The sequence below is a fragment of the Mustela erminea genome, chromosome 15 (genome assembly GCF_009829155.1).
Source record: "Mustela erminea isolate mMusErm1 chromosome 15, mMusErm1.Pri, whole genome shotgun sequence".
Taxonomy (NCBI): domain Eukaryota; kingdom Metazoa; phylum Chordata; class Mammalia; order Carnivora; family Mustelidae; genus Mustela; species Mustela erminea.
Window position 1 is genome coordinate 86,101,821 of NC_045628.1, and position 9,345 is coordinate 86,111,165.

Below are 9,345 nucleotides of genomic sequence, written 5' to 3' on the forward strand. Positions count from 1 at the left end.
TACATCCACCTCAGGGTCTTTGCATGGATCATCCAGGTGATCCCTGCTGCTTCATGCCATCCTGTAGCTCTTGGGGCATCTGCAGAGGTCTCCCCCACTCTCCATCCCCCTGCCTGACTTGTTTTCTTACAGACCTGCCCCAAGTGGTGTGATGGCTTTCTTTCTTAATGTCATACTCCCCTCCACATCAACTTGGGGGCATGCTGTAGGCTCCTGACACGTGTTCTGTGTAAAACCAGGGTCCTTAAGTACACATCAGTCCCAGTCTGAGATGGGCTCTCACAGGGCCTCTGACTCCCAAGTGACACCACCACCAAATTTCCCAAATCTTTCCTATGGTTAAGGAGCAAGCCAGCAGGTTGAGCCTGCCTTGTCCTAGATACAACGTCAAGAGCAGACCTGAGAATGTCCCTGAGCTGTCAGCTCCCCAAGTAAGAAGACCCAGTAGAAACTGTCCCTCACATGCAGCCCAACGGTGGGTTTGTCCTGACCACACAGAAGCAAATGGGGTGGTGTGGCACACAGACTTTATTCTGACCCCTCCCCAAGTCCTGGGTCCAGGTCCACGTCCTGACCAGCAAGTGGGTTCACTCAGCACTCAGAAAGACCCTCTTGCGTGCGGTGTTGGTGTATGGGTGCCAGCGCCACTCCACATCTGCTGTGGCCTCCTGTTCCAGCGTGCCCAGGCGGATCATGTACACTGGGAGGTGTAGATGGGTACATTGTCACCTACACCGCCAGCACGCCACCACCATAAGAAGTGGAATTAAGCCCCAAACTCACACTTCAGTTCAAAGCGAGGTCCAACCTCTGTCAGCTCCACACTGTGGTGGCTGGTCTTCCTATATACGTGGTGCCTGGAGGCAAGGGGAGATAGGGTAGGGGTGAGAGAAGACAGTGAGCAGATGTGAGCCAATAACAAACAGCAGTGGAACACAAAGGTCAGGATGCCATTCTGAGGCCAGCCCATGGACCTACCGGAAGGAGATATAGTCATCTTGGTTTGCGAAGGTGATGACACGGTGGCTGTCATCCTTGGGCACGGGGAACAGGTAACGGAGTATGTCAGAGACCTGGGTCAGAGGGAAAGCAAGTGGCAAATGCCCAGCCTGAAACTCCCTGCCCCCAGCCCTCACCCCATGGACTCAGACTCACCCGCTTGCCTAGTCGGGAGGAGAAGCCATGCATGATGAGGTGAGGCTTGGCCTCAGACACGGTGCCCAGGTCAGGAATGTCATGGCGCATGACCACATTGCACAGTGTGAAGTAAGCAGTGGGGCCGAAGGGCAGGTGGCTGACAATGAGCCCCACTGGTGGGGCCAGGCGGGCTGTCAGAAACCTTATCTGCTTTCAGACAACCACCCCAGCAGACACCCTGTTCCCACCACAGTCTCACCAGGTGTGCCTCGATGCTCATGGACAACCAGCAGGTCAGTGACACCATTGGCTTTGCAGGCTCGCACCAGTGCCCCTACCTCATGCCGGCCACGGTTCATGCGCTGGGCACCTGGGAACACCAACTTCAGCTCCTTGTATGTGAACGCATTTCAATTAGGACTAGGGCCACTAGTGCTTTAGGACCTCCCATTCGTTTCCCACTACTGGTACCTTTGCAAACATCTTGAGGCGGGAACTGGGGTCTCGGGAGGTAGTGATCATGACCTTAGGATCTTCAACCCCTGCCCATCGATATTCATCATCCACATGGTTGGTCACACCTGGTCACAGCATGAGGGGAATGTGACTGTCTTGGGAAATAAAATGCTAACTTGAGGGTGGCTCAATCTGTCTAGAGCAGCACTGTCTGACAACACTTTTGATGATGAAAATAAGATGTTCCACACCCACACTGAGCAGGAGGGTAGCCCTCCAGCCACACTGGTTATAAAAACAACCATGACTGAGGAACTAAATGTTCAAATTTGATTTAATTTTACTTCATTTTAACTACATTTATCACATGGGGTTAATGACTACCAAGTGCAAACCCAGATTCTGTTAAGGCCAAAGGTAACAGACTCCTTTTCCTCATAAAAAAAATTCATAATGTCTGTTTAGGTGTTAATGAAGTGCTGGGAGCTGGGGACATGGCAGTAAACAAAATGGATGTGCCTCAGCAAGAGTTCATATTCTGATAAGGGGGATAATTAACAGACAAAACAGAGTAAGTGGGATAACCCTTATGTGCTAAATAAACGAAATTGGGAGTACTAAGACAGAGCTCTCCTAAAGTGCCATCTGTGAACAGTCAGGAGGGCATCTGGGAGAAAGTTTCGCAAAGAGGGGCTACACAGCCTTTCTTCAAGCTGTCCGCAGAATGACATGGAAACCAGCAGGCTCAAGTGCAGAGGAAGAAGCTGGCCCAGTGTCAGGAAAGTTTACCTTCACCACCGGCGTCATCAAACTCCAAGGAACCCTGTAAGGTCAGAGCCTCCCTGCGTAATTCGGTGGGAATCAGGCGGTTCTCTGCAGGGGGAACACAGAGTAGCTGAGTAAGACACATGCATGGGGCCCTCAGTTTATACAACACTGTGGCTTACAAAAACTGTACAGACTTGATTAAAAAGTACCCCTTTCACTCCTTTCTGTGCAGAAATGTGTACATGACTTCTTTGGCAGGGGGAAGAGAGAGACAAAACTATTTTTGTCTACATGCCAAGCTGTTAACAATGGTTACAGGAGATTTCATTTTCTATGGCTTCTAGTTTCACTGTTTGATGGCTTTCTAAAATATTTAGTTGCAAGTATATATTGTTTTTGTACTTAGAAAAAAATTAACACCGATTTTTAAAAGAACAAATACAGAGTGTTCTTTCTATATGAATGTGGCCCAGAAACCCTGAAAACCCTGAAACCCTCTGACAACGAAAGTGCTAAACTTTATGCTTTGGGTCAGATTTCCTCTGTGAACTAAAGCTAGACTTGGTTTAAAAAAAAAAAAAAAGGGCTGGGCTGTGGGCATGCCCACTTTGGAGTACAGAGCTCAATATGAACATGCCCTTGGAACCAGCATGTCTTTCCAATATGCCCTGGAGAAATTCTTGCACATGGAAGAGAAGGTTCATAGCAGCAATGCTGTTCCTAACTGTGCCAGACTAAAAAAATAAGGTCAACACCAAGCACAGGGAAATGGGAGCCCCCACTACACTCAATAGATCTTACAAAACATAAAGCCGGGGAAGAATACATACAACCTAATAACTACGTTTAAAACTAAAAATCAACCCATGTGATTTAAGGATACAAACAAGTATGACATAAGCACAGAGAAGAGTAAGGAAATGGCTTATTTTTAAAAAGTATCCTGTATTGTGGCTATCTGAGTTGGGGGAAAATATTCCTGAATTTCTATATATTGAGCACTTTTTATTTCTAATGTGGGCAGACAGATCACAGATATTTAACATAACGTTTAATGTAAACATATAGACTCATGCACTTTATATGTCTAAAACACAGAAAATCAAAGTGAATTTAAAATAATCAGAGAGGGGGCCTGGGCGGCTCAGTTGGTTAAGCGACTGCCTTTGGCTCAGGTCATGATCCTAGAGTTCCCAGATTGCGACCAGAATTGAGATCCACATCAAGACCCACACTGGGCTCCCTGCTCAGCAGGGGGTCTGCTTCTCCCCCAGACCTCTCTTCTCTCATGCTCTCCCTCATTCTCTCCCTCTCAAATAAATAAAATCTTAAAAAAATAATAATCATAGATAGTAAGCTGATGTACCATCCAGACAGGAAAGTTCTATTTACACAAGAACCAAGAAAACAGGGATAAATATAACATTTTCAAACAAGTTAACACTCTTCATTCGTATGACAAACAAAAAGCGGAGAAAATACTGCAAAGTTAGATCCCAATTCACAACTCGAATAAAAATAAATTCTCTACGGTTTATCACTTTTTAAATGCAACGTAATCATAGTAACAACTAAAAGATACTCTTGTCATCTTGAACTGAAGGTAGCAAAACGAAAAACAACGGGGGTAGGCGCGGGAGGACAATGTAAAAATTTAAAATTTGCGAAGAACTAAGCACACTGTAAACAAAATTAATAGGCAAACTGGAAATCTGGATACTGCAGGATATATGACAAGATATGAAATTTATAGCATCACGGAAAGAATTTAAAAACCCAAAAGCCAAGGAAAACGGCCAGTAAATACTTGAAAGGATGCTCAGCCATACAAATACGCGTTTTATACCATTTGGTCTTTTATTCCGTTGGATTTTAAAATGCAAACCAATGGTCTCTATAACGACAGGTTTAGAGCACTCCCCGTCCCCGAGGCGGGGCGGAGACGTGCCTACCTTCCAGGGCGCGCCGAACCTTCTCCTTCCGGTCCTGGGCAGCTCGCTGCGACTCCTCTCGGGCCTTGCGGTACAGGTACTCCCGGCGAAGACGGGCCTCACGACGCAGCTACGGAAAAAGCGGGTTAGCTCAGCCTCCTCGCCACGCACAGCCGGACCGGGGGGCCACCAGCCCCACCAGCCCCAAGCCCATAAATCATCCTCAGCCCTGCGCGAGCCCCAACTATAAAAAACAGGAGCTCAAACACCCCTACCATTCTGAGCACCGATTCCACGTGGGTCTAGGAGAACGCCGGGGGCAGCGTCAGCAACGTCACCAACAATTCTGCCCTCAATCAAGAAGGTCGCTAGAGGCTTTGTTGCACTCTAGTACTGTGGGAAGTGCCAAATGTTAAGATGGCGGAGGGTTAGGAGTTGCAAGACGATTGGTCAATCTGGACACGCAAGCTTACTGGAACACCAATAGGCGGGCGTCGAAACGTTGTCACGTTGGTAAGGCTCGCCCTTACTAAAGATGTTAGTGCATGGCTTCATTACTTACCACTGCGCAGGATGCCCAATTTTAAGATGATAAACCGCTAGAGTAATCATAATTGGCGGTTCAAAATGATCCAGCAACTGTAAAAGCAGCACAGCGGCTGACTGGAGGCTCGCCTACCGGCTGCTGGAATTAAAGCCTCTTCTCCCTTAAAATAGCTGCCATACAGCTATGCCTCTTCCATCACCACAGCTATCACCCTACTGTTAAAAAGCGGCCTCTTATCGCTTCTCCGCCTTTTGACTAAGATCAAGTGTAAAATACGGCCTCTTCCCAAAGCGACTCGGAACCACCCACAGCTCTAGCCGACTGTTTCGTAGGCTCACACGCCTCGGAAAACCCAGCTAGTCAATACTGCAGCGCGGCTCTAAGCGTTTGCCTTTAGAAAGGCTGGGCAACTCGGCCCACGGCTGGGAACGCCCGTGGAAGGTGAGCCTATTGGTTGTCATGCCGGCCATGGTGAGCGACGATTGGGCAACCTGTGAGGAGTCTGGTTCCAGACCTCAGTACCGTGGGCCCATGGCTGCGCCTGGCTTACGCGCGCAGATGGACTCGCTCCTTCTGCAGCTGCTCTGGGACCTGGAAGAACTGGAGGCGAAGAGGGCAGCACTGAACGCCCGGGTGGAGGAGGTGGGATGTGGAATCTTGCGGAGGGAGGGATGGGCGGGCATGCGGAGGTAAACTGAGTTTAACCTCTCTCCTCTTATCCCAGGGTTGGTTCTCACTCTCCAAAGCTCGCTATGCCATGGGTGCCAAGTCTGTAGGTCCTCTGCAGTATGCCTCCCGCATGGAGCCTCAGGTCTGCGTCTACACCAGGTGAGGAGGCGTGTATGTTGGAACGGGTGGGCGGACAGGGTCCAGGCTGGGGCCTCCAAATGTCGATCCTGCCTTCTCGTTCTTCAGCGAGGCCCAGGACGGACTCCAGAAGGTCTGGGTGGTGAGAGCCAGCGCCCAGACTCCAGAAGAGGTGGGGCCCTGTGAGGCAGGTGAGTTCCCCTTTCTTCGCGTCACGGCTCCCTCCCGATGTCAAAAACAAAATGTACAGGATAATTGAAGAGATTATTTTATTAAGGGTGTTGCGATGGAGAGTGGCCCAGATCAGAGGATCACAGTGTCTCAGCAGGCTGGTTTGTTTTGTTTGTTTGTTTTGTTTTGTTTGTTTTTGCTTTAGACTTCTATAGGGAGAAATAGATAAGTTATAGGTGAAGTCCTTTACGGTTGGAATAGTTTTGCAATCGGGGGAAGTTTCAGTCAGTTGAACAAAAAATGTTTATATGTCTAACTGGTTTCAGAGGGACGAACTTCTAATCTCAGTCATTTATGAGACAAACGGGGAGTAGGAGGGTCTGTCTGGCCTTTCAGCATGTTCAGACAAAATGGGAAAACTCAGTGTGTGGATCTGTCACAGGTAAACAAGGGGGTCATTTGCTGATCTGATGAGAGTCATGAGAGAGTGGTCAGGGCATCTCATCTGAATCACAAACGGAAAGGTTGTTCTTTGTGATATGTTTTCTGGAACATAAATGGTTGGAGGGATTTTACAGCCTTCAATGTTTGTCAGGATTATGAGCTTAGATCAAGTTCAACATTGTCACAGAGAAGAAAAAGGACAGGTAATGAGACCCCCAACCTCCAGTCTGCCTTTCTCCAGCTTTACGCAGGCGCAAGGGTCTCTCCAGAACCCCAGAGCCAGAGTCTTCCCCAGCCCCCCGGGACCCTCTGAACTGGTTTGGAATCCTGGTTCCGCACAGTCTACGTCATGCCCAAGCCAGCTTCCGGGAAGGTGAGTAGACCCTCTATCTATAGGAAGAAGTAGTAGTAATGCCATGCCTGGCTGGGGTTAATCTGAAAAGGGTTTTCCAGGGTTTTTTCCATAGGAGGCTTTTGTTGCACACATGCTGTTTTTTCAAAAAAGGATTTACTGGCTGTTGGCAGTGTTCCAGGCTCATGTTAGGGGCTGGAGATACAGCAGGAAACAAAAGATATAAATACCCCTCACGGAATGTATATTCCATTGAGGGGAGAGTGAAAACATGCAAATAAATAAGTAGGCCCTATATATAATACGGGGTAGTGAGAATTGTTATGGAAAAATAAGATAGGGTATGGTGGATGGAGTGGGACAGGAGTGGGTGAGGGTAGCTATTTTATGAAGGGTGATCTGAAAAGTCCTCTCTGAAAAGATGGAAAGAACTTTGTAGTTGATCTGTGCTATAGGCAGAGGGGCCAGCCAGGGCAAAAGCTTTGAGGTGAAATCATGTTTAGGCTGGCAGAGAGGAGGCCAAATGGGTTAGAGTGGAGTTTATGAAGCAGGGAGTACCAGGAACTGAGGTCAGAGGGGACTGGGCCCAGGTTATTTGAGGTATAGGCCCTGATGAGGACTTTGGGAGTCACGGGTGGCTCTGAAGAGAGTGAGGCAGAGTTGGATCCACAGAGTGATAGGAAGACTCTGGGTGCTGGGTGGGAACAGACAAGAGCAGAGGGAGGAAGCAGATGTCGGGGAGCAGCCAGGATTGAGATGTAGGTGGAAGCAATGAAGGAAAGTACAAGTGACAGGAATCTTCATGTTTTGAGAGTAGAAGCCACGAGATTTACTGACAGATCAATTTGAGAGTAAGGGAAGGAGAGGAATGAAGGATGAACCCACAGATTCCAGCAGGAACACCTGGGTGTTCTCACCTGGTGCGGGAGAGCTGCAGCCAAGGGTAAGTCAAGAGTTGAGTGAGAGTGTGTTCCTACTACTGTGTGGTGGAGACTCTTCTCAGGTGTCTGGGCACATGCATCTGAGTTTGGAAGAGACCTGGGCTGGAAAGAGATTTGGGAGCCCCCTGCATAGACACAGGGGGCTGACACAGATGCAGCATTTAAGCTGAGATCAGCAGAGGGCCTCAGAGTGTGGACAGAAAGGTGGGAAGAGGAAGGAGAGAAACCACTTTCGAAGAGACTGAGAAGTAGCAGTGAGGCAGGAACAACAGCCAGAGGGTGAGAGATCCCAGAAACCAAGAGGAGAAAGTGCTTCCTGGAGGGAACTGAGCAGATGTGTGGCCAGCTCTGCTCTCAGGCAGGTAGGCTGAAGACTGTACTGACGAGTGGCCTGGGCATGGAGGGCCCAGAAGACTGTTAAGCAAAGCATCAGGCAAAAGCCACCTAGATGTGAATCCAGAATGTGGAACACTTTTGGGGGCAGGGTAAACAGAGGGCAAGAATAGTGAAGGACTATTATAATGAAGGAAAGAAGGAAGGAAATGAGGGCATGCAACAGTGTTATGATCTGTGAATTTTTAGTCACAGGGTAATGTAAAGGAGTAAAGGAAATCTGTTGAAGAGGTGACATTTTAGTAAAGATGTGAAGGAGGTGAGGGTGTGGGTCTAGTGAGATTCTGAAGCAGCCAGTGCAAGGCTCTTCTGGGAATGTTTTAGAAATAGTGTGGAAGCTAGAAAATTCTGGAGCCTTTCCAGTCCCTGGGGATGTTCAGAGGCCCCTGAGTCATATCACACAGCGGATACCATGGTGACAATCTTGTCTCTTCCTCTAGGCCTGCAGCTGGCTGCAGACATGGCCAGCCTTCAGATCCGCATTGACTGGGGTCGAAGCCAACTCGGGGGCCTCCAGGAAAAACTCAAGCAGCTGGAGCCCCAGTCTGCCTGACTTGTGACCAGAGGCTGGACAGTGAGCACAGCTGTTCTTTGGTGTGGCTACCTTATCTCAGGCCTTCTTCCTTCACAGATTGCCCCTGCCCCTATTCCCACCCCAACTAATCCCTGTTCCTTAAAATTTCTCTGGTTTGCATGTTTCTAGCTTTGTTAGGTGTGAAAGTTTGAAGAGCCTCATGGATATATCAGCTGTGGTTTCTTTACAGGATAAAATACTGCACAGTTAGTGGCAGGGAAGGACAACAAATAGGTTCTTCAGTTGCACTAGATTCTGAAAACTGATTTTGGTGTAGGAAAAAAAGACAAACATGGCTAACAATTTAAGACAGTATGATTCCATGTCAATAAAAAAGGTGAACGCCTAAGTAGGTAGGTAGTCCTCGGCAGGTTTTAAGCCAGAAAGTCTAAAAGATCTGACTTAGATTTTCAAGGGAACTCAAGGAACTCTTCATTTATCTTTATAGGAGCGAGACCATGCTACTTTTAATTTTTGAAGGGCCAAATGTATTTCCTGTGATGGGATCTGTGTCTTTGCTTCATTATCCTACTGGGTTGTTTTTTTAAAAGTTTGCTTGGGGAAAATTAATCCTTTGTTCATAATATGAAATGTAAATATTTTTCCCAATTTCTCTTGTAACTTTGCTTATGTTTTTTTTTTAAAACTTCATTTTAAAATAAAATGCGTTAACCTGCACAAAATATTGAATAGCTTAATGAATAACTAAGGTGAAAGCTATAGTAACCATCACCCAGCTCTTGTATTTTCTTTTACTTAGTTTTCTTAATTGATTTAAGAGTTGACTTTATCAGGGGCACCTTGTTGGCTCAGTGGGTTAAAGC

The 9,345-nt window shown here is 47.6% G+C and overlaps 2 protein-coding genes across 3 annotated transcripts; one reads left to right on the forward strand and one right to left on the reverse strand.

The window, feature by feature from the left end:
• Window positions 1-343: 343 nt before the first annotated feature.
• On the reverse strand, window positions 344-5,251 carry IMP4 (IMP U3 small nucleolar ribonucleoprotein 4). Of its 2 annotated transcripts, none has more exons than XM_032314806.1 (9): window positions 4,568-5,251; window positions 4,314-4,422; window positions 2,383-2,466; window positions 1,609-1,718; window positions 1,397-1,529; window positions 1,156-1,310; window positions 979-1,034; window positions 784-857; window positions 344-700 (listed from the first exon to the last, which is right to left on the reverse strand). In XM_032314806.1, the coding sequence occupies exons 1-9, from the start codon at window positions 4,568-4,570 to the stop codon at window positions 588-590; spliced, it is 837 nt and encodes a 278-aa protein (XP_032170697.1). In that variant the 5' UTR covers window positions 4,571-5,251; the 3' UTR covers window positions 344-587. The 2 variants fall into 2 exon arrangements, with proteins under 2 accessions (XP_032170697.1, XP_032170696.1); XM_032314805.1 differs by having other exon boundaries at window positions 979-1,073; window positions 4,568-5,248.
• A 55-nt stretch (window positions 5,252-5,306) lies between these two features.
• On the forward strand, window positions 5,307-8,745 carry CCDC115 (coiled-coil domain containing 115). The gene is made up of 5 exons (XM_032314807.1): window positions 5,307-5,481; window positions 5,564-5,667; window positions 5,755-5,837; window positions 6,503-6,634; window positions 8,388-8,745. The coding sequence occupies exons 1-5, from the start codon at window positions 5,308-5,310 to the stop codon at window positions 8,498-8,500; spliced, it is 606 nt and encodes a 201-aa protein (XP_032170698.1). The 5' UTR covers window position 5,307; the 3' UTR covers window positions 8,501-8,745.
• Window positions 8,746-9,345: the final 600 nt, after the last annotated feature.

Bases quoted from the DNA above. Each gene is read 5' to 3' on its own strand.
- IMP4 (XM_032314805.1), bottom strand. The intron at 1,719-2,382 runs GTAAACTTTCCT...TGCTGTGACCAG, and splicing joins TGATGACGCCGGTGGTGAAG to GTGTGACCAACCATGTGGAT. The intron at 858-978 runs GTAGGTCCATGG...CCTTGCCTCCAG, and splicing joins GATGACTATATCTCCTTCCG to GCACCACGTATATAGGAAGA.
- CCDC115 (XM_032314807.1), top strand. From the start codon at position 5,308: ATGGTGAGCGACGATTGGGCAACCTGTGAGGAGTCTGGTTCCAGACCT. The intron at 5,482-5,563 runs GTGGGATGTGGA...CTCTTATCCCAG, and splicing joins TGAACGCCCGGGTGGAGGAG to GGTTGGTTCTCACTCTCCAA. The intron at 5,668-5,754 runs GTGAGGAGGCGT...CTCGTTCTTCAG, and splicing joins CAGGTCTGCGTCTACACCAG to CGAGGCCCAGGACGGACTCC.